This window comes from Typopeltis vanoorti, chromosome 16 (assembly GCF_054136105.1).
Source record: "Typopeltis vanoorti isolate ZY-2024b chromosome 16, IOZ_Tvanoo_1.0, whole genome shotgun sequence".
NCBI lineage: Eukaryota > Metazoa > Arthropoda > Arachnida > Uropygi > Thelyphonidae > Typopeltis > Typopeltis vanoorti.
The window spans coordinates 69725314-69751096 of NC_143564.1; the positions used below are offsets into that span (position 1 = coordinate 69725314).

The window sequence follows — 25783 nt, forward strand, 5'->3', positions numbered from 1 at the left end:
GCTTATTAGCTCTTTATATTTAAGTAACTATTATTATTATGCGTGACACCTCCAGGGAGTCAAAGACTCATCGAGGGAGGGCACCTACTCTCCAACTCTCTGCCTTCACCAACTAAATGAACTGCAACTACCATCATATACACCATCACCACTAGTATTTTCACAGACAATCACAAACACATCCATGCCCATGCATGGATTCTAACCCACAGACTTTTGACTGGAGAGCGGATACACTAACCACTTGGCCAACCAGGCTGGCCTATCTCCAAAAATTATGGAGATATCAAAACATTTTGGTGTTCAGAATGACATATGCAAAACATGTTTAGGCCAAGGTATTCACAAGACACCTGTGTAGTATTGGTTCATCAACAAGTGAGTAAAATGGTACATATGTTTTGAACATGAACTCTATTCAAAAAAGTTGAGCTAAGTAATTTTGCTTAGTCAAAATTAAGTTGTAACAATTTTATTATATATTGTTTTGTTAAAAAAAAAAAATTTTTTTTTTTTTATTGTTTTGTTAGTAGATTTAGTGAGTTAATTTTTAGTATGTCTTTTAGCTAGAGTGTGCACAAGCTATGTAAACATATAGGATTCATTGTTATTGTCAAGATCTCTGTTTTTTAATTGAATAATTAAAATAAGTAGTGATGTACTTATCTCTTCCACTAAGCATTCCCATTGATGTATAGTATGTACATCAATTTTTAAAAGTGATTGATAGAGAAATGCATGGTAGAAAGTTTAGATTTTACACTCATAAGTTTATCTTGTACAGTTCTTAAGAATATATATATATATAAGAAATGATGAGGAAGGTTAAATTGAAATATCTTTTATTATTCTTCTTTCTCATCTGTCAGATGATGGGTTGAGTCCCATATGAAATCCTTGTCATCTGGCTCTATCATCTCTCTCTGAAGCTCAATAATTGTGGCCTTTCTTTCAAAGACTGTAGCCAAGTTATTTTTAGTCTGCCTCTTGATTGTCTTTGTCCACTGATTCCATTGAAGACTATATTTGGTAATCTCTGAAAGGGCATTTCTGGAGGTGTCCAAACCATGTTAATTGCTGTTTAAAAATTATAGCTATGATATCTTGATTATAGTTTAACTCATGTTTAACTTGCTCATTTGTTTTGTGACTCATAAGACTCACTGTTCTGAACCAGTGAGTCTTATTTATTGTTCTTAAGCATTTCATTTCAAATTCTCTGGTTTTCTATATTTCTTTTTGATCAAGTTTCCATGTCTTGACTCCATACTGTAGGTATAATAATGGTTTTATCAAGTTTTAGTTTGAGGATTTTTGAAATGCTGTTATTTTTTCATATTTTCTTTAATTTATTCATATTAGACCATCCTTTGTTATGTTTGTATTTTACTGTTTCTGTGTTGTCGAGGTTGTGAGTAATGAGACTGCAAAGATATGTAAATTGTTTTATTTGTTCAAGTATATGATTTTCGAAGTTTATTGAAATATTTTCCTCATCTCTTCCTATTTTCATTGTTTTAGTTTTGTGTAAATTGATTTTCATCCGAAAGTTTTGCACTCCATTTAAAATTTTTATTTTTTCGAATCTTTTATTATTGTTACAAAGTTATATATAATTCCTAATTTTATTTAGGAATGGCTGGCCCTTGTGAACACTATAAGAAAGAGTTTTTCCATCAGAATGACATAATAAAAGGTCTCCAAGATAAGCTGTTTTTATGTATACAGTATCATTCATCTGTTCATGAAGCAAGATGTAAAAGCATGAATGATCCTCAGGTAAGACTGGATGAAAATGAAACTTTAAAAATGAAATTCATAATATTTTAGATGTTTTGAATAACACACTTTTTACTTGTTTGTAATGATTGTAGACAAGTTTTTTTTAAAAAAAAAGTATACAGGGGCATTCTGAAAGTGATGTCTCCATTGTTATAGCACTCCACCCAGAAAAAAGATGTCAGAAGGAAAAAAAAAAAAGGTAGTTTGAATCAAGTCTCTACTTTATTTTCACACACATTTCTCAACATAATCTCCATTTTAATAAATTTTCTCTAATGTAGTAACATTCAAGTTGTTCTTGGGATTTCTCATTTCTGCTTTGGCCTGTTCATTGTTTTCAAAATCAAGTCAAGTCTGGACTGTAAGGAGGATGTTCACAAATTCAAATCTGATCTCTTCAATAAGACTATTGAAGTGGATGCACTCATCAAAGCCTGATGTTGCAAAAGTAATGGCTTGTTCCTTGGCACATACACATTTCATTGCCAGCTGAGTGGTTAGCATATCTACTCTCCAGCAAAAAGGCTGCGGGTTTGAATCCTGCCATGGGCATGAATGTTTGTGACTGTCTGTGAAAATACTAGTGGTGGTGGGCAGTAGATGGCGTTAGTGTAGTTGCAGTTCGTTATAGTTGGTGAATTGAATGGTGGAGACAGAGTTATAGAGTAGGTACCCTCCCTCGATGAGTCTTTGGACTCCCTGGAGGTGTCACGTATTTCAACTTTCTGAAGGCCTTCATATAGCTTTGTGAATTATTGTCAACCTTTTCATCATATGGCACTGGTGAATGAGCCAGCCTGGTTGGCCGAGTGGTTAGTGTATCCACTCTCTAGCCAAGAGGCTGCAGGTTCGAATCCCATCAGGGGTGTGAATATTTGTGATTGTCCTGTTTACCATATGTACTGCTGTAACCTGTGTCCTGGCACAGTATGACACTTGATCTCTGTTGTGCCATAAAAATCAAAAATAACTAACCCTGGTGAATGACAGTTTTGCTATCCCCAGAGGCATGTTGCACTTTCTGGAGGAAAGTTGAGCTTTTATTTATCAAAAAAAGTGAACTTTTTTGGTTCTTGCTGATATTTGAAAGGCTGAATTTTGCAGTCATAAGGATGGAGTTATAAGTGAAGAAAACTCTTGTATTGCATTTCTCTCAGTTACCATCTGTTTCATTTTGCTAGTCAGTTGGCATTGCACACAACATGCATGCATTTCATAGTAGCCCCGTTATATAATGATATAGTTGATGCATGCTAATACAGTGTAAAGTTTAATGCTAGTGATCTGACTTATTCGATTTTCTCTGATTAATTATTCAGCTTCCTACTTATGGAAATCGTCAGTTTGGTTGCCCACTTCGTAATCAGTTATTAATGTCAACTCTTCCATCAGATCTGTTCCAAATGAAGGGCTGAGGTCATTACTATTTACCACTTAAAATGCTGGTGTTGAGGATTGCTCTAGACCTAAACTCCCTAATTATTTGCCACATGTTGATCTAGAATCCTGATATTTAATTAATATTATACCCAAAAATTGTGAGGATTGAATTTGGTCCATCCATATCAAGATTTTTAAGCTATCTTTACAGATTGGGATGCTTAAGGGTCAAAGCTGTATAACTGAGAGGAGACCTCCACATGGCCTTTAAAGGAATGCGGAGAACCGACCAGGACTTCGGACCTAATGTCCAATCCTCACCTTCTCGTGGTGCACCCTATTGGGTATCTACTTGGATACTGAACGGACGAGGATGGGCTGGCAATTTGGGATTTAGCCGACCAAATTGTATTCTTATTGGTTAAACCAAAATATAGGATGATGGTAAAACATGACAAAATTTCATGTCAGCTGGGGTGTCGCCCGGTTAAACAAGGCCCTCGTTGTTTTCGCCAGGGAACCAGGGCGAACAGCGAAAAGTCAGCTACTGGAACAAATCTGAAAACAAACCCCAACTCAACATCACCAGAGTTAAAGATCGGTACTATCAACATAAGAAGCCTGAATGGCAAAGAAATGGAGCTAGCTGAGGAATTAGATAAGTACCAGATCGACATAATTGGGGTGACTGAAACAAAAAAGACCAAAACTGGTGAGATCGTTCTGAGCAATAAATACAAAATGTTATATTCAGGCAATGACAATCAAGGAAAAGAAGGAGCAGCCATAGTATTCAACACAAAATACGAGGCTAATCTTCTTGAATGGCAGTCAGTCTCAAGTAGAGTAATGTGGGCAAATATGAGAATGGGGAACTGGACAATGAGACTTATTTGTGCCTATGGTCCCACAGAAGGTTCTACTAAGGTAGAAGTGGAGGAATTTTTTGACACTCTAGAAAAAGCAACTGACACAATGAAAAAGGAAAAGTTGGTCCTTGTTGGGGATCTAAATAGCAGAGTAGGAAATGATTGCGAGACATACAAAAATATTTTGGGAAAATTTGGAGAAAAGAGCAAAGCTAATAATAATGGCAAATATATGTTGGATTTCTGCTCAGGACATGGGGTTATTACTAACACCATGTTCCAACATAAAAATGTGCACAAATTCACATGGAGAGAAGAGGCTAGGAATAAGAAAAGTCTCATTGACTATGTTATTGTTGATAGTGATGTTTTCTCCCTGGCGCAGGACACCAGAGTGTACAGAGGATTTGAAATTGGAAGTGATCACTATTTAGTCTTGAGCAGGATAAAATTGAATTTCACATTGAAAAGAATAACATGTAAGAAAGTTTTAAAGCGAATTAAAGTTGAGCAGCTCTCAGATGTGAACTGTTGACTAAAATACACAAAGATTATTGAAGAAAAAATGAAAGAGTTTGAGAACAGGAATCAAATCCTGGAGATTCAGTGGCAAACTCTGAAGAAAACATTGATTGATTCTGCCAGAGAGGCATGTGGTGAGGTTGTGTGCAAGGATAAAAAATTCAGAACTCCCTGGTGGACACAGGAAGTTAAAGAGGCAGTGAAGGAAAAGAAGAAAGTATACCAAAAGTTCCTGTCAAATAAGTCAACTTGTGCTCTTAGAGAATACAGAGACAAATGCAAGAATGCTAAACACTGTGTAAAACTAGCTAAAGAAAAGTCATGGGAGGACTTTGGCAAGAATATAGAAAATAAATATCAAGAAGGTGGCAAAATATTCTGGAGGTTGTTGAAGAAGCTTAAGAATGGAGGAAAGAGTGCTGTAAAAGGAATTAGAGATGATAAAGGTGACACGAAAATGGGAGAAAAAGATATCTTGAAGTATGGAGTAATTACTTTGAAAAACTGCTAAATGAAACAAGCAGTGATGACAGCACAGTGGTAAAAACACTGACCAGGCATGTGGTCAGGAATACATATCCATACTTGAAGTAGAAAAAGCCATCAAAGGCTTGAAATGTGGAAAGGCAGCAGGAGTAGATGATATTCGACCAGAAATGCTGAAGTATGGTGGTATAAGAGTCTTACAGTGGCTGCACTGCACAGTTCAGAAAGCCTGGACAGAGGGACGAATTCCCAATGATTGAAGTAGCGCTCTCATAGTACTCATATATAAAAAGGGAAATAAAACTGAATGTGAGAATTACAGAGGTATTTCCCTACTGAGTGTTCCTGGCAAGATCTATGCAAGTATACTTGAGAAACGGTTGAGAAGAATTGTGGAAGAAAAGCTTGGTGAAGAACAAGCTGGATTCAGGCCAAATAGAGGCTGTCAGGATCAGATCTTCACTTTACGACAAATAGTCGAGAAAGCATGGGAATATAACAAAGATCTGTATTTAAGTTTTGTCGATCTGGAAAAGGCATATGACAAGGTGCCAAGAGAGAAGCTATTCAATACGCTGCAGTTATATGGTGTCAATGGGGCATTATATCAAGCAATACTTAGTCTTTATTTGAGTTGTAAGTCAGCAGTTAGAATTGAAGGAAGTACAGGAAGATGGTTTAATGTTAAATCTGGTGTGAGACAAGGATGTACATTATCCCCTCTGTTATTCATTATCTATATGGATCACATTATGAAGGAAAGTGGTAATAAACATGATATCAAAATTGGAGATATTAATGTCAGCTCTTTGCTTTATGCAGATGATGTTATACTTCTAAATAAATGTGCTACAAGTCTGCAAGATTCTCTGACTAAATTGAATAGCTGTTGTAATAGATGTGGTATGAAGGTCAGCAATAAAAAGACAAAGACAATGAAAATAGGCAGAATCATTGAAAATGTCAACTGTGTTGTGAATGGAGAACCTGTGGAACAAGTAAAACATTTCAGCTATTTATTCACAATTTTTACTGAAGATGGTAAATTAATATAGAAATAGACAACAGAATCAGCAAAGCTAGTATGGTGGGAAGTCAATTGAATAAATTCATGGAATAAGAGAGAAATTGGTCAGAACACTAAATTAGCTGTATACAAGACAGTGTTCAAACCAGTTTTAACTTATGGATCTGAGAGCTGGGTCAGAAGTAAAACACTTGACCAAAGACTAGAGACCACAGATATGAGAGTCCTGAGAAAGAATATAGACGTGAACAGATGGCATCAATGGCAATATGATATTAAAAACGAGGATATTAGGAAAGAACTTGACATTGTCAGCATCCAGGAATGCATTAGCAGAGCTAATCTCAGGTGGTATGGTCACTTAAACAGAATGTGCGAGGAAAGATTAGCAAAACAAATGTTCTCTGCCAGGTTGGCAGCAAAACGACCTAGAAGAAGACCAAGATATAGGTGGATTGATACAGTACAAAGTGCCTTAGACGATAGAAATATAAGATCTGATAAGGTTGGAGTCTTGACAAGTAACAGACTGATTTGGAGGAAAATTGTAGATAGGAAATTAATAATGATGTAATTTTTTTCATGTAGTACTATCATATCCTGTACACCCCTTGAGGGTACATGGCAGGAATTTGATGATGATGATGACTTTTCCATCAGATCTGTTCAAATGAAGGGCTGAGGGCATTACTATTTACCACTTAAAATGCTGGTGTTGAGGATTGCTCTAGACCTAAACTCCCTAATTATTTGCCACCTGTTGATCTAGATTCCTGATAGTTAATTAATATTATACCCATAAATTGTGAGGATTGAATTTGGTCCATCCATATTATGATTTTTAAGCTATCTTTACAGATTGGGTTGAGATTGGGATGGTTGATTAGAATCTCACAGACACTTCTTTATATTTTTGTTTATACCAGGTTTTGGTACATTGTAACAAATACCTTTCCTATCAGTTTTGTGGAGAATAATTTTCAGGACAAGAACAGAAAGGCCAAAATAATGAATTTCATATGACATTTGTGTTGCTTTTTTTTTGGAATGGAATCATGCATCAAGTTACAGGAACATTGAATTTAGTACTTCTCCTAGGGTTGGAAAAGTAGATAGATCCTTGGGAGAGTTAAATGAGTTGTTTAATTTTTTGGAGGGTTTAAAGGTGACATTAATGTTGCATTTTTGTAGCATTCAAAAAATGTTATTTTTTTATTTATTTATTTTTTTCCAGATATCCCTTTAATATATAGAATAGCTGTGGATTTACTGTTATCTATTTTGTTTTTAGATGTAGATTTGTGAAAAAGTTTGTTGATTGTTTCTTTACTATAGCAGTTGTTTATAATTTGTAATTCATGTGTTAAGAAAATGCGGAGCATATCCAGGCAGTATGGTCTCCATTTGGTTACATGTCCTGGCTATGCTCCACATTTACTTAACACATCTAAACAGTCAACACTCCAGGATCCAGTTTACCTTAGAAAAGGAAAGCAACAATAGTCTCCCATTCCTGCACACTCTAATTACACGTCAGTCTGATGGATCCCTGGTATTCTCCATTTATAGAAAACCCACACATACAGGTATATACATTCACTAGCATTCACCCCCCCCCCCCCAACAATATTGGATTAAAAAAGGCCTATGTAACAGGCTAAAATGAATCAGTTCAGTGCTGTAACCACTGAAGTTCACCATATTCTCAACACTTTCATAGCCATTGGCTACAATCCCTCCCAAAAATCCAAAAAATATTAAAACCCTGTAACTGCAACCCCCCCCCCCTTCAGAGATTACTCAAAATCTGTCACCATTCTGTGTATCCGGGGCACATCCGAAAATTGACAAAAATCCTAAGGAAATACAACTTTACAATCACTTACAGACCGCATAAAAGATTGGCATCCCTTATCTGCTCCACCAAAGACCAACTACATTCCTTAGACCTAATAGGTGTTTACCAGGTCCCTTGCAGTTGCAAACTGTTCTACTACAGTCAATTTCAGAATTTCTGAACACAAGGACTATATCTGGTTCTGCTATTACAGCTACTCAGGACTTGCTGACCATACTTTATAACACCCACCACAGGATATGCTGGAAGAAGGCCACTCTATTACACTGCAGCAAATCAAATATGAGAGGCTATTCCTCAAACCTGCCTCAGCCCTGAAAAGCTTTCCAAACCTCAACAAATTTGGGAAGTACACTTCATCCCAATGACCAAGACCATCCAATCTTAGCTAACTAGGTTGCACCTTTTAGGACTCTAAGCTTGACTTTGGTTGCTTTTTTTCAGCTCATTTGCCCAGTGTTAGTGTCTGCATGCACATGTTGTTTTTGTGATCCCTGATAATAGTAGTGTAATGCTGCCAAAATATAGGAACGTATTAACGTTATTATAATTAATATTTTAGTATACGTTGTTATTTCCTGAAAAATAACAGTTATGAATAACCAACTTGTAAGCCTCTACCACAGTCTAGGCAGTTTGGGAAAAAAGACTGTACTGCAGCATAAACCTTATAGATCTAAGTAGAATTGTCATAATTGGTGATTTCGGCTATTGGGAAGATATAGAATGGTGTGAGAACAAAGCATCTAAGACGGAAGAAAGAGAATTTATAGAGCTACTTATGGATAACTACTTAAGCAGCATGAGATGGAAGGGATTTATGGATAAAGAATATTTGATCCAGTAATGGCATCTGAGAATATGTATAAAAGAAGTAGCTGTTTTGTCTCCGGTTGTTGAGAAATGATTATGCAGTTTTAAACTTGGAAGGCAGAAAATCATGTGGTAGCTTTGAATTTAAAAAACAAACAAAAAACAATTATATATGTTGAATTATCATGGCAGAGTGGGAAATAAGATAGGAATAAGTTTCCATAGAATTATAATTAGCAAGGTCATCAGATCACTAAAGAATCATTTCATGATCAATATTTATGTTCTCCTAAAAGTTTTGCTCATTTGTGTTTTGTGTATGATTTATATGATAAAAGTGCACCTACTGTCGTTAGCAGACCTATGGTTTTGATTTGCAGTTGGTTGGGAGATTTTTTTTAATAATAAAAAGAAAAGAGAGTATAGGCAAAAGGAATACTAGTCTGTGATACTTCACCATTGGTTTAGAAGGCTCAGGATAAAAATTCATCTTCCATCATGCATAACATATTACAGGAAAGCTGGTGACCCATATGTTCAGGACAGATCTAAAAACCTATTTGAAAGGCCTTTATACATACAAGCTTCAGTTTTTCTAAACTTTCATGGCATTAGTCAGCTTTACTTATGATCATTTATTATTGAGAATTTCCAGGTATTGTAGCAGTTTACAGTTAATGAATTTCTTCACTACTTTAGAAAGAACTGAAATTAGGACAATAGGATGGTAAAATTTGCTACCCTTTATATAAATAGATTCAATATGAGCTAAAGCTGCAAGACAAACACTAAACACCAGTGGAATAGATGAGTAAAATGACAGTAATAAAAAATGTATCTTCAGAGCATTCAGAAAAATGCCATCAGGGCAAGGAGACTTATTCCTATTCATTAAGATTTCTTATCTCAGTTCTCTCTCTGTAAAGTAATGGAGAGAACCATCAACATTGAACTCCTATAATGCCTTGAATGCTCTGAATGATCATCAGCTTGGATTTCATCACTGTTGATTAACAAGGAATCTGCTTACCCATGTCACCCATTTTTGGACAAATAATTATTATTAATATCAGATCTCCAAGGAATCAAAAGACCTATTGCAGGAGTTCCATGCATACAGATGATCAAGCTGTGCTTTAAACCCATTCACATTTTCTGCACTTGCCACACTCTTAGGCAATGCATTCCACTCACCAACACTTTTTATGCAAACTCGCTTGCCTATACCCTCCTTATACAGCTTCCAGGGATGGCATCTTGTTCTACCCTTGGGTCCTGCTACTCTATGAAAAATCTCCACATTATTCTGGTGACAACTTCTCACCAACATGTATGTCTCAGTCATATCCTCTCTCCTTCTTCTATTCATAAGGCTATGCAAATTTCATTTCCTTAGTCTGTCTTCTTATCTCACACAGGCTTCTCTGGATGCTCTCCAAGATATCCTCATCCACTTGAAAATCAGGAGATCAAATCTGTGCACAGATTTGAGAGTCATAACTACTTTTGATTCTCAATGTCCTCATTGTTGCCATAATCTGTTGTGATGTACTCACAATATTAACAATGTGACCCTTGAACTTCGCCTTTGTCCACCATCACTCCCAGATCTCTCATCTCTTCCACCTCCAAAAGTTCCCCATTAATTGTATACGGTAATCCCTCGATTAATGCGCCCCCGATTAATGCTTCATTTTTTTTCGAAACCCAAATTCGATTAGTGCACCTATATACATTTCAAAAATAAATGTTACAGATTTTAAAAATTTTCTATCTATACATTTTTATGGCTGACTTTTAAATAATCACTCACTAGAATGAAATAATTTAGTTACCGATTTAAAACATTTTACAAAGTTATTTTTAATGGCATACTACACTACTTCCATGTACACTATGATCCAAATTTTTACTGCCAAAATTTATGTCGTCTGCTATAGTACGTCCACAGATTTGAGACCCTCCGACACTTCTGCGCATGTCACAAAAAGAAGAATCCATTCCGATAATAGGGTAATCAATCCGTCTTCTGGAATGATGGATTGATTACATGGATTATTATTACATGTCAGAAAATTAACTTCTCTTTTATGATCATTGTAGTTTTTAAAGTGGTAACTATTTTGCTTGAACTTTGTCTCGAACTTCATGGTATAACAGTTGGGAAATTTTATCTATAAAGCACGTGATTTTGCGTGTTGGCGACCAATTCGTACGTCCTTCATTTCTTTCTCCCCTTCAGTGATAACATCATTGAAGGGGAGAAAGTGATTCTGACCTGCTAAATTTACATGCACTGCAGGAAGATCCGGAAGAATATGAAGAAAATTTAACCACCAATAGTCAGCCAAAAGAGATTTCACAGAAACAATTTGAAGATACTTTTTCATACAATCGAAGTTTTTAAGCAGCAATGCTTAAAAATTTCGATTTCAAGCATTGCTGACTTAAAAGTTTTACTGCTTCTCTCTTCATCAGGCTGACCCTGATGAAGAGAGAAGCAGTAAAATTTGCAAAAGAGTAGAAGAGGCAATAGGGCCATACCGTCGGTTGTATGAAAAAAAGAAACAGAATGCCTGCCAAACTATGTTAGCTCAATTCTTTGTTAAGAAGTAGAATAATAAATTTATATTCTGAATATGTTTTATTGTCTTTCAGCTTCATGGTTTTCTTTTAACTATACCCTGAGACATACCCTAATTAATTTATAAAAAAAATTAAGGGTCAATAAAGAAATCTAAGGAATGAATTATACATTTTCCCATAGGTTATTATATTCAATTAGTGCATTTTCGATTAATGCGCCTGTTTTAACTCTGCATCACATCCTTGCCTACCAAATTTCAAGACCATACACCTTTGCAACATTAAACTGGTAGCTCCACTCACTTGCCTACTCACACTGTATTGAGATCCTCCTGTAAGGCCACAATATCTGCTCTGCTCCTAACTTTGCATCATCTGCAAACAGCTGCATATCTCCAGTTAAATCTGCTCCAATATCATTAACATATAAGTTAAACAATAATAGCCCCTCAACAAACCCTTATTGGTGACCTTCCTCTTTTGAGATTCCACTCTCCATACACAACTTGCTGATACCTGTCTGATAGTCAGTCAGCTATCCATCTCACTAGTCTGTTATCTGGTCCCAAATATTTCAGTTTAGTTATCATCTTGTCATGTAGCAATCTATCAAAGGCATTTGAAAGGTCCAGTATATCACTGTATATCCACTGAATTCACTTAAAACATGACTTCCCCTTAACAAATCCATGCTGACCATCATACAGAATACTGTTGTTATCAACCCATTTCTGAATCGTAGTCCTCGCCAACTTCTCTAACACTTTAACCACAATTCCAGACACATAGACTGGCCTATAATTTGCCTTCCCCTATTTGTGAAGAGGAAAACTGCCCTATTTTTACTTTGGGACTTTGCCCTGTTGAATACTTGTGTCAAACAGGTGTGAGAGTGCCATTAATTCCTTAGGGCAGTCCTTCAAGATGTATGGTGATATATTGTCAGGTCCTACTGCCTTATTAACATCACACTTAATTCTTCATATACCTCCTGCTCACTCGCTATCATTCCTTCCATACCATTCCGTCTACGTGCAAGAGGATTTGCCATTCATTGTCAGCTTCTAACATCATCCTCTCATAGTCATTCTTTCTTCTACTTGTCACATATGAAAAGAACTAACTAAGATTTTTCTTAGCTTGATTGGCTAATTTCTGTTCATACTGCACTTTTCTGGCTTGCTCTGAATACTCTTCATGGAACTGATTATTAATTTTATTCATCTTGTGTTACATCCACAGTGCTTTCTTCTTCCACATTTCATAATTAATTCTTCCTCATCCATTTTACTTCTACCTATTTAGTCTTTTCACATTTGGAGTGCACTCAAACATTACTAGTATAAATATCTCTTGATCAGGGCCCAAGCCATACATCCATCATCTTTCCATTCTGTAGTTTTCACTTGTCTCCTAATTTTTTCATAATCATTGGCCTTGTAGTTCTCTATATTTCTGGTTCTCACAGAAGTTCTCATACGAGTTGCTACAACTCAGGTGATCATAACCTCATGGTCACCCTTGCCAACTGAAGATTAGATACACCACTCACAATCATACCTCCGATAATATGATCAGATCTAAGGCACTCAATCTTCTTGAGTCCTTTGTTACATATTGCCTAAAGTAGTTGTTCCTTAAGAACTCAAGAAATTCATTCTCCTTATTCTCTGATGCTATCTCTTCATTCCAATCCATATAACCATAATTGAAATCACCCATAATGACCACTCTTCTCTTGCCCACTAAGTCAGTTTGCCTATACATTTCTTTGTCTCCACATTCCCTAACCTATAGCAACATCTAACTAAATATCTCATCCTGTCAACCTTGACCTCACACCATACTGCTTTTTCCCCTTAAATTTCAACCTTGTGGACCATTCACTTAATATCATCAGCCACACCTTCCTTCCCTTCCTATCCTCATGAAAGACATCATACCTTTCCATTTCTATTCCAGTCATGTTATCATTCTCATCCAACCATGTCTCACTTATTCCAATTATTTTTGGGTGAATAAACCCAATCAGTACAACAATTTCACCTCCCTTATTCCTAATATTCTGGCATTTGTAAATTAACATAGTAATTTATTTCTTGGTCTATAATCAGTTGCTCATTCCATTCCTCATCTGTAATTGCTCTAAACCTACTCCTGTCTGCTCACCTCCTTCATAATTCTTTACCTCATGTAACTACTTGGATTTAATCATTCCTTGTGCATCTCAGGACATCCCATTCCTTTGATGACCCATCTCCATTCATTTGTATACATACATACATTTTTTATTGCTTCCAGAATTCATTCTCCTTATACTGTCTCTCCTCTCCTTATCCACCTTGCATTCCTGTTCTCACATTCTCATTTTTCATACTACATTCCTTTGCATTCACAAACACTAGGAGAAATAGGTGTGAATGGTATACCATTCACTTGTCATCTCAACATATAATTGTCATATCTGGGCAACACACACATTTCTCTTCCTACCACACTGTTGTCTTTCACTATCCTCAGTAATGTCTACTGATATCCATCTCACATTTTCCCTATGCCTAGTAAAATCATTAATTTCTGCCATCACCACCACTAATTCCCCTGCATGCTTGCTTCTTATATTCAAAGCATCTATTACTCTGTTCATCCTCCCTCCTGGAAAACAAACTTTGTGTATCTTCTCATCCACCACACTTTTATTAATAAGAATCTCCATACAGCACTACTCTTGAATCATTTACCACTTCTTTTTCTCCACCAACTCATTTTATTCCCCTCTTCTGCTCATATCCACCAGATGTCTAATCTCATTTGGTATACCCTCATCTCATTTTTCATCTTAATCATCTCATTCTTCAATTCTTGCATTCATGTAGTCACCTCAGAACTGCTTTTGCTCCATCAGTCAAGTTCTCTTACATTTCTGTAGTCATGTCCACTTTTGCTTTTTCAATCTCTTCCATCAGACGATATTCCAGTTCACAATCATATTATCTTGCTCACCATTCTCACTGCCTTCCCCACTAGCCTGGTTGACTGAGTGGTTATTGTACCCACTCTCCAACCAACAGGTCATGCGTTGGAATCTCGCTGTGGGCATGGATGTTTGTGATTGTCTTACTTTGCTTCTGTTATAACCTTTGATGTCTTCTTCCATTAAAACCATAAATCATTATCATCATTGCCTTTGCCCTTTCATTTAATATTCACTCCTCTTTGTCAACTCTCATTTAACTCCTTGCTGTTCATTTCTCCTGTTCAATATCTTCAACAAACACAAAACATTCCTCAACTTGCTCATACTGCAATCCTGACAATGGACTATCTTGGAAAAATCTACACCACATTCAGTTTTTCACACTTCACATTTGGCTGATCTTGTTCTCATCACATTTTGTCTTCCATGGAAAAATTTTATGAGTTCAGGTGGTCACTCTTGATATTTTCAAAACTTTTGACAGGTCTGGCATAAGGGTCTATTAAGTAAGGTCTATCAGTTCGACTTTGCACCTGGATTGTCAGCATTCTAGCTGGATGCATGCTTGTAATGGTTGAGGGTTCCTTATTATTATTACAGGCAACTCAAGGGAGTCCTTAGACTCATCGAGGGATGTTCATCACAACTATTCAACATTCACACAGTATCTGTCATACCTTGCCTTAAACTCATTCACTGTCACAGCACCCACTACAGACTCTGGCAGCTTATTCCACTCATTTACCACTCTAAAAGTAAAGAATCCAGCTCTAACACCCTTACTACTAACCACACTCTTGCCCAGCTTCCATGGATGTCCCCTAGTCTTCTCACCACTCTGTTCTCAAAAATATCTTCTGAATTAATCTTATAGAAACTCTTCAGTAATTTGAATATCTCAATCATATCTCCCCTCCTCTGCCTATCAACCAATTTCTGCAACCCACAAATTCTCAACCTGTTCTCATAAGGTTCATTCCACAGACCTGCTATCATCTTGGTCACTCGAATCTGGATCCTCTCAACCTCCTCCTCATCAAGAAGAAACCTAGGTGACCAAATCTGGGCAGAGTAGTCGAGATGGGGTCTTATCAAGGCTCGATACAGAAGAACAATAACATGCTTGTCTCTGCTTGTCAAAGTATTCTTCAGCAACCAAGTGATTTGATGAGCTGATTTGGCCACTTTTGCAATGTGCCCCCTAAACTTCAACTCCTTATCCACCAACACTCCTAAATCTCTTGCCTCATCAATTTCCTGGAGTACAGTTCCACCAATGTAGTAAACTGCTGCTAATCTTTTCACCTTAAAGTGTATAACCTTACGTTTTGCCACATTAAATTGATATCCATTCTCCTTAGCCCAGACCTCCAATCTATCCAAATCATCTTGCAAAATTTAGACATCATCTGCATTCACTATTGCCCTACCCAACTTTGCATCATCTGCGAACAAGTGAACTGTTCCTCTGAAATCCTTTCCTATATCATTAACGAACAAATTAAACAGCAGTGGTCCAAGAACAGATCCTTGTGGCACACCACTAGTCACAGGCCATCTTTTGGACTCTACTCCTGAATGAACCTCTCTCTGATATCTCTCCGTCAACCACCCTCCTATCCACCTCACCAAAGGTCCAGTAGAATCACTGTAAACCCATTACCCTTATCCAGTTCAGCTGTCACTGTGTTATAATACGTGAGCAAGTTACTGAGACATGACCTACCCTTCACAAAACCATGCTGTCCCCGATACAGTATCCCATTTTCATCTATCCAATCTTGTATTTTCCTCTTAACTATTTTCTCCAAGACCTTGATAACGATTCCTGTTATGCTGATTGGCCGGTAATTTTCAGCAGCAGCCTTGGAACCACCTTTATGCAGTGGAATTATTTTCCCCTCTTTCACTCCCTTGGGACTGACCCAGACCCGAGGCTCAAATTAAACAAAATGGTCAAGGGCACTGACAATTCTTTAGCCTCTTCACGTATGACACGAGCTGCTATACCATCCAATCCCATAGATGTATTGACATTGAGGTTCTGTAATAAACTATTTACCTCTACTTCATTCATCATAATTCCAGTATAAGCTGTTGGTTCTTCCATTCCTGCAATGTCATCACCACCTGAATGATATACTCTTGCAAAGTGCTCACTCAATAATTCCACTATATCGACTGATTCGGTTACCTCCCTACCCTCAGCATTTTTTAAAATAATTCTGCCATGAACATTTTTCCTTTTACTTGCAACATATTGAAAAAACTGTTTGGGATTCTCTTTAGCCTGCATAGCTAATATTCTTTCATAATCCGCTTTTGCTTTTCTTACCACCCTTGTTATCTTTCTGGCCTGAGCTTTATACTGTTCCTGCACCTGCAGGTCACCTTTCTCCTTAAATTCCCTCTACAATTGTTTATTTTTTTGCAGTTCACGTTTAATGGTGTTATTCATCCATTTAACCCCTACTTGATTTATTATTCGGACTCTTGGTATACAGTCAACCATTGCCTCCTGCAAACAGTTCTTAACCACCCCCTAGCCCTTGCAGTTTTACATGCCATGGCACTGAGCCAAGTACACTCCTAAGCTTGTCATACTTACCAGCCTGGTAATTCCACATGTACCCTGTCATAATTGTCAATTCCACTTCTTTAGCCACCTCCCAAGTCATAACCTTATGATCACTCTCACCAATTAGTGGCAACATGGTCATGTTCGTTACAGCCACATTCTCAGATGCGATACTAGGTCAAGCACTCTCTGCCTCCTAGTAGTTTCCATTACATGCTGTCACAGATAGTTGTCCCTTAATAACCGCATAAAATCTAATTCCTTCCTCTTATGTGCTCTCTCTCCTCCTTCCACTCAGTGTTACCATAATTGAAATCCCCTATAATAATTACCCTCCTTCCACTTATTTCTTCTATTTGCCTATGCATATATCCCCACCATCTATTCCATCACCTGGTCTATAGCAGCACCTGATTTGTATATTTTGTTCTCATAGCCTCTATCTCACACCAAATAGCCTCAGATGTGCTCTTTTCTCTATCCTGCAGTTCAACTTCTGTACTCCTTGGCTGCAACTCATCAGCTATCATCAATAACACTCCTCCTCCCTTTTTATTCTCCCTGTCACTCCTGAACACGCTATACCCGTCACAGTCAATCCCACTAGCTTTATCATCTTTTGTCAGCCATGTTTCACCAATACCAACAACCTGTGGCCTGGAAGTGCCAACCAAAGCCAAAAACTCTTCCTCCTTGTTCCTAATACCCCTGGCATTAGTGTACATGAATTGCAGAAGCCCGTTAGTCCCATCCCTAGTTTGATGCCTTATACTAACTATCCCATTCTGATTTGTTGTCCTTCGTACTCGCTCGGGCATATTATACTCATTCATACACTCAACTGCCTCCCTAAAGTCTGCATATCTATTCCCTCCCTCCCCTAATAACGCTAGTTTCCCTGAGTCTGTACATCCACTTCCACTTCATTCATCAACACTTTTTCAAGCCTCTGCACACCAAATCCATTCAAATGTAAACCATCCATCTTATATAAATCCTTTCACGCATCGAACTCACTCCACACATCCACAAATTCCACACCACTCTTCATGCATAACCCGCGCATAAAGTCATTGGCAATTATGGCCCTCCTTCTAAACACTTCGCTGTCATACCGTGGCAAAATACTCACCATCCTAACTCTCTCACTCCTCTTTTACTACCTCAAGTAATTTCCTCACATCCTCTATCATTTCTATTTTGTCTTCTTTCAAATCATTTGTTCCTGCCACGACTATCATTTCTTTCACCCTCTGTTTTTGCACTCTTAATAGACTCGCTGACGTCCTTAATGTTCACACCTGGTTGGTACGATTTTGTCACTCTCTCAACTATCACACCTCTTAATAACGAATCTCCGTACAGCACTCGCTCCTTCATACGTTTACGAACATTCTCTTATTTTTCGTATCAGACTTTCGCCGTTTATTAGTTGGTACGTTCAGTGCACATTTTTGCATACGCTCCAGCTGCCACTTTGTTCTATGTATCGCTCCGCTCAACCATGCAATCTCACTACTTGCATCTATCTCACCATTTTCATTATCTTCTGACTATGCAACTAATTCTAGATTCCACAGGGCTCTGCTCGCTCACTCACTCTCTTCCTTCTATATATTCACTTCTCATTTAACAAACCATGTACTACACAAATCACCACAGCCTCCAGAATCAATTCTACTACTTTACATTCTGTTCCAATCCCCTGAACACCCTTTGGGTGAATTTGAACAAACTTGTCAAAAAAAGAATAATTTTCTTCTAGTTTTACTCTCAATAACACCCAAATCCTCAGACAAGACAAGATGAGATTTTTCTCTTCTTAGGATTACTCTATATCAGAATTCTTTTGGACATAAACACTTTACAGCTATTGTTTCCTTGGCATCCAAAACTTCAGGATTTCTCTTTGTTCAAAACATTATCTTTAAACAGCAAGGGATTTATACAAATTACAAATCGGTCCCACCCTTGAATACATTCTGCCCTATGGGATAGTGCCCTTAAGAGTTTCCAAAAAATACTTGACTCAATATAGAAGAGAGGAATTAGGTTAATTAATTACTTGTTTCTTACCAGTTCACTCCGCCCGCTCTCATACAGGCATTCAGTATCTGCTGCTCACATCTTGTACAAATACTTTCATGGCAAATGTTCATATGAATTTGCATCAGTAATTCCTACACCTTCTGTTAAATTCATTGAAACACATACAGGTACTTCCCTATGCTCCCCCACAGTTCATCTCCAAACCCACAGAATCAATTTCTCCTCCTCCTCCTGGTTCATCCATACTACTACTGTACTCTGGAATGGTTTCCCATCTTATGTGTTTCCCTAGGAATACAATCGACAGCTCTTCAAACTAAATGTGAACAAGTTCCTTCTTGTTCATCCATGGTACTAACATACTATCAGTTGTCCAACTTCTCATACATGGGGTTTATCATTTAAAAAAAAAAAATCTTTTGATCTTCAGGCAGAAATTAGAAAAGACATTGAATAACATTTGTTTGGAATGAGAGGATCTTTGTAAAATTTTATACTATCTGTAATAGCTTTGATACCCTTTTAGTCCTAATTAACTTTTTGAAGTTGAAAGTTTTCCCATGTGGTTATACTATAAATTAAAGATGCCAAGAAATTATATTCTTGATTTAATCCTTTATTCAAGAGTGTAAGCAAGAATGATATAATCACGTAATCACAAGAAAGATATTTATTTAACCAAATATTTCGGTCTGGAAATAGCAGACCATCGTCGGTGGTATTACAAGAACAGGTGGTATTAAAACAACAGAGTGTAAGCAAACAAAGTTTGCATTTGAAGTAACTTCACGACTGAGCAACTCATATATAGAGGCTAATGACTTCACATCACTTGCCTTAGTGTCTCATAATGCAAAGCACATATCCTTATGAACATGTATTTTCATTTTCGGCTGCTTGTATGTGGAAATATGACTTCTGCATTACTTTGACCTTGGGTCTTTTGGGTCTGGCTCCCGCTGATGAGACCTCAATGAAGGTCGAAACTGGTCTGGGTAGTGACCCTTCCCACAATGCATAGCATTATACATGTCCGTAAGGATATGTGCTTTGCATTATGGGATAATAAGGCAAGTGATGTGAAGTCATCAGCCTCTGTATACAAGTTGCCCAGTTGTGAAGTTACTTCATGTACAAACTTTGTTCGCCTTACACTTGAATAAAGGATTAAACAATAATGTAATTTCTTGTCATCTTTAATTTATAACTTTTTGAAGATGAGTGGGACAGCTGCTCTCTACCTTTCAATCATCACTGATAGTGAGCCGGAGGTTATCAGTGTATTGGGGTTTTAAAAAGATATTATAGAGCAAAGTGTCATCCTCTTGTGTTCCTACACCCTAACAGCTGAATATTACATCTGAAATAGGGTGAATTGTGCAGCTGATTTTTTTTAGCTAGAAGGTTAAAACCAGAGCTTTAGGAAAGAAAAACCTATTTTTGACTGTCCAACAAACTTTGGACTTGTTTAGGTCAATTTTCTGTGTAGTGTCCAGGGCAATGTTCCCTCTAACTTTTGCCAACTCATTCACAAGAAAAACATTTTGTACCCAGGTTACCACTCTCAGACTCATTGTACTAATGTAATATTTCTCATATTACATGTTGCCTTTTTTTTTTCCATCTAGCTATAACCTGTAAAATGATGAGATCTAAATTAATTCACTTAAGTCTGCATAGCTGCCAAAAATCCATCACTATTTGCATGGATTCAAGTGATTGTACTGACTAGACAGTTAAAAAAAAAAATATGCCACTGCAACTTGCTGATGTCAGCATCAGTTCTCCCACATGGTTCAGGCTACACATAACTAATTAGTGTATTAATTTGGAATAGATTAAAGTAATATTGGAAGGGAGATATTGGATAAACTACTAAATAAAATAAGTGATAAGTATGATTTATCACATAATTCATTTTTATAGTACTTTCAGAAATAATGCAAATTAAAATTGTGAAAGGAAAAATTTTGTGCATGCGGTACTAGGCATATGCACACACACCCTTTTTGACTGGTGTGCACATGTGCACAGCTTAGAGGGAACATTGGTCCAGAGCATGATCAGAAATCCTGATTTTCCATAATTATTCAGTGACACATCCAATTTAATTGTAGAAACTCAGGTGCTTCTGATCATACCCAACCACTGAATACCATTTCAATGTCTAGGATAGTGCCTTTAAAATACTTGACTCAATACAGAAGAGAGCATTTGGGTTAATTATTGACTTGTTTCTTACCAATTCACTACATCTACTTTCACAGGTATTCAGTATCTGCTGCAGTCTTCTACAAATACTTTCATAGACAATGTTCATTTCATTTGGCATCGATAATTCCTCTGCCCTATATTATTATTCCAACTCTACACAGAATTGATTGGGAAGGCTCTTGTTCCCTACATTATACTAAAACCTGGTATGAATGCAAATTAAAAGAAGCCTATCAAATTCTAATCAACCACCCATAATATCAACAATAAGGATGGACTAAAAATCTCAAAATTTTTAGTCCATCGGTTTTAGTTCAAGATGGTATGCATTCAACTCACAACTTCTTTATCAAACAGGTCACAAATTAGGACTCTAGTGATACTAATTATTCCAGGACTTCAATTATTGATTAACCTGCCCATAATGGTTTGCTACATTTAATGGTTGACCAAATTGGTCAACCATTAAATGTAGCAAAGCAAATAATATGAGATATGACAATTTAATTCCCAGAACAGCCACATAGTGTCATCCATGTGGTGATTTGGTTGGAGTCACATGAGTAATCGTGTTTCTACATCTTTTAACTGATGTGTGCATAAACCTCAAGCCAATAGAGCCATTTGCTAGTTAGCCATTGCAAAAACAATAGAGATCTGCATGTAAACTTTGGCATAAAAATGTGTAATTGATATTTGGAGCAGCGTGTTAACATCAAATTTTGTATGAAAATCGGCAAAACTGCTACTGAAACATTGGAGCCGTTGAAAGTGGCATATGGTGTTGATGTTCTAAAAAAGTCAAGTGTCTGAGTGGCATAAGACATTCAATGGTGGGCGAGATGTGAACGACGAACGAAGGCTTGCTGTGGTGCTGGAATAGTGTCCAGAGTAACCCTGGCATTTCACCTCTCAGCTCATTTATTTCTTGCCAGATAGTGGGTAGGGGAGCCCTGGAATAGAACAACAACAACAACAACAACAACAAAAAAAAAAAAAAAAAAAAAAAAACCCTGCAAGCATTAATCCTTCATCCTCAAATTTTTCCAGGGTTCTAAAGGCCCCAACCAAGTACAGATACCATGCATACATAATTTGATAACAGAAATAAGAAACAAAAGATATCTGACAAAAGTCAATAGGGAAAATATTACATTTCTTTATTTAAAAGGGCTGGCAGTATCTGTCAAAACAGTTAAACTACATTCTAGTAATATACTTGCTGAAACACGCCAGCAACTCTCAGAAAGTAGCATCAATGGGTGGGAAAATACAATTACAATAACACCTCATAAAATACTAAACTATCCTAGAGGAGTGATGGAATCAGATCTCTTTGATGAGCAGATATATGATCAGAACTTAAAGATCAAAGAGTGATAGGTATGAGTTGCATCCTGATACACAGGGATGGTCACCTGGTTCCAACCAGGATCATCATCTTTACTTTTGATATACCCAAACCTCCAACATCTGTAAAAGCATAGTATCCCACATGGCGGGGAATTTGAGCTGTGCTGAAGAAAGTGCTGTTTAATCGGTGAGTAGTATGTTTTTGTAGTGCTAAGTGTTTTTGGAATACGAGTATCCTTCAGTAGTTGTTTTTTGAAGTAAGTTGTTGTCGCGATATTGTTTATTTTGGTTACCGAGAAGACAGAGGCGGAATCGAATGCATAGTGGTGGAAGACGAGACGAAGGATAAGTTTTCATTATTTAGTTATTTCATTTTATTTATTTATATCTTGTGTGCTTAAATGTTCTGTTTGTACTTTTTCTTATAGTTATACTCTGTAATACTTATTTAGCGTTTATTTTTTTAACACTAATTAGCGACACTATTCTGAATAATGGCGGCAGTTAAAATTGCAAATGGCGTATCGCCAAGTTCCCCCCCCCCCCCCATTTAAGGATTCCATTTTGTGCAATATCATACAGGATTTTGTAGCATGCGGGACTTGTGGAATGTATGCATCCTGGCAGTTGTATATGTGGCAGGAGAGAGAAGAGGGAAAACGTATATGCACAAAATGCAGGCAATGGGAGGAACTTGGTGATTTAGAAATGACCATAACTGACCTTGTTGAGTCAGAGACGGGAGATTCTCCACGTAGAGAGATGACTGGTATGATAGAGGGTGAGAGAAGTATGAATAAAATAATAAGAGTGGGGAGTATGGAAAGGTTGAATGATTATGAAGTTTTAGGAGATGGTCTCAATTGGGAGGATGAATGGCAAACAAGAGTGGCTGACTTATAGAGAGAGAGAGAGATAGATAAGCAGGTGGAATATCTGGGGAATGAGATGAGAAGTGTGAAAGATGAGATTAGGCGGTTGGAATAGATGAATGCAAGGCGAATCAGAGGAGGAATGAGAGAAGATGAGAGAATAGGAACAATAGTAGAGGAGAGGGAATGAGAGAGAGTTATGGGAATGGTAGAAGAAGAGAGAATAGGAACAGTATAAGAGAGGGAATGAGAGAGAGTTATGGGAGTGATAGAAGAGGGAGAGAATGGGAACAGTAGAAGAGAGGGGATAAGACAGAGTTGTATGAATGATAGAAGAGGTGAGAATAGGATAAGTGGAAGAGAGGGAATGAGTGTCAGGAAGAGGAAAGAATGGAAACAGCAGGAGATAGGGAATGAGAGGAATGCAAGGGAGCACAGGGACTAGGGATAGAGTGATGTCAGGAAAGCAGGTAAGTAGTGGAGCACAGAGAGAAAGTGTTACAGGAGAGAGAGTGAGGGATGCATGTGAGCAATCGAGGAATAGGGTGGTAAGAGGTGTAACGTATGGGGACTCAATGATCCGTGGTGTTTAAAATAGGATGCGTGAGGAGTGTTTGCCAGTAGGAACGATAAAAAGTGTGGCTATGGCAATTAAGAGAGGTGAAAGGGGGAGATGATTATGATGGTAGGAACAAATGACTTGAGTGGTAATGTAAGTAGGGCAGTGAGAAATGAGATTCTTTCTTGAGGGTGTATGAAAAAAGACACAGAGAGGAAAGATAGTGTGTGTGTGTTGCCTAGGTATGATAGTGATGAACTGAGTAGAAGAGCGGTGATATTGAATGGCATAATAGCCACAATGTGTCAGAAGAGAGGATTGGAATATGTGGATGCTTGGAGTGCATTTGAGAACAGAGAGGAATTTTATGCGAGAGACCGCTTGCATTTGAATGAGAAAGGACATAGGCATCTGGAGAGATTGCTGTTCTGAACAAGTCAGTGTGGATGATAGCAGGGGTGGCCTCTTGTGGGATGGGTATCTGGAAGAAGGGGGGGGGGGACGACATCAGGTAATGCTGAGCCCTGTGGAGTCTAGAGGGGATAATGCTGGGTATAGAAACAATGGCATTTTTATGTTTTATACCAATGTCAGGAGCATTCAGAATAAGGGAGAGGAATTGGTGGCACTGATAGCATCAGCCTGGCCAAAGATTCTTGGGATCACAGGGACGTGGTTGACAGAAGAGGATATAATAACAGGAATAGAAGTTGCTGGGTACAGCATTTTTCGGCAGGATAGGAAGGGAAAGCGTGGTGGTGGAGTACTGCTTATGATAAGTGACGACCTATGTCCTCTAACAGTGGAGGCATTGGAAGGCTGTGACACTAATGATTTTGAAAGCATTTGGTGTCAGGTGGGCAAGACAGGATATTTAGTGGGATGTTGCTACAGACCAAGGAGCACAGAGGGTGGGGACCAGGAGATGTTGAGACAGTTGAGCATGGCAAGTGCAAGAAGAATGATTGTTATGGGAGATTTTAACTACAGCAGTATAAATTGGGAAGAGGAAGATGCATGTAGCAAAAAGGGAATGGAATTTCTAGAGTTCTTGAGGGACAAATGTTTCAGGCAACATGTAACAGAGGGAACAAGAGGTTCAAGAGTTTTGGATTTAGTTATAGCATCAGAAGAGTTGATAATAACTTAATAACTGAATCTCTCTCACCAGTTGGAGAGAGTGACCATATGGTTTTGACTTGGAAAATGAATAGATATGCAGGAGTATCAAAGAGACGGGAACATATGTGGAATTATAAAGCAGGTGATTATAATAGTCTTAGACGTCAACTTGGAGAAGTTTTGTGGAGGGAGGAATTGGAAGGCTGGGATATCATTAGTGCTTGGGAAATTGTGAAGGAATATTTGTTAGCAGCAGTGGAAAGCTGTATTCCACGAGTGAAGAAGAGGAGACACAATTTGGAGTAAATAGGATGACAAACAATATTAAACAGGAACTGCATGCGAAAAAGAGGCTATGGAAGAGATATAAGGAGACAGGTGAAGAGAAGATGCATGAAGAATATAAGACACAGGCTAAGAGAGTGACTAGTATGGTAAGGAAGGCAAACCTGGAATATGAGAAAAGATTGGCCCTTAGATCCAAGGAAAATCCCGGGCACTTTTTTAGCTATGTGGCCAGTAGGAGGAGAAATGACTGTGGATTGTTTGATAAAAATGGGAATAGAATGACTGATGCAGAGGACATAGTGGAATTGTTCAATGAACACTTTATTGGAGTATTTCATCCTGGAGGAGTCAAAATTTGAATACTAGAGGGATAGGGCAGGTTCGAGGTTTAGAGGTGCAGGAGGAGTGTGTGTTCCAAATACTGAGTACTCTGGATGTCAGTAAAGCT

At 37.6% G+C, this 25783-nt stretch overlaps 1 protein-coding gene across 2 annotated transcripts in view; it reads left to right on the forward strand.

The window, feature by feature from the left end:
* LOC150098110 (uncharacterized) overlaps positions 1-25783 on the forward strand; it is a 186023-nt gene that overhangs the window by 139096 nt on the left and 21144 nt on the right. For both annotated transcript variants that reach the window (XM_090406006.1, XM_090406007.1), the window contains one exon: positions 1634-1779. In XM_090406006.1, the coding sequence (XP_090262132.1) occupies positions 1634-1779 (146 nt within the window). The remainder of the gene's footprint in view (positions 1-1633; positions 1780-25783) is intronic.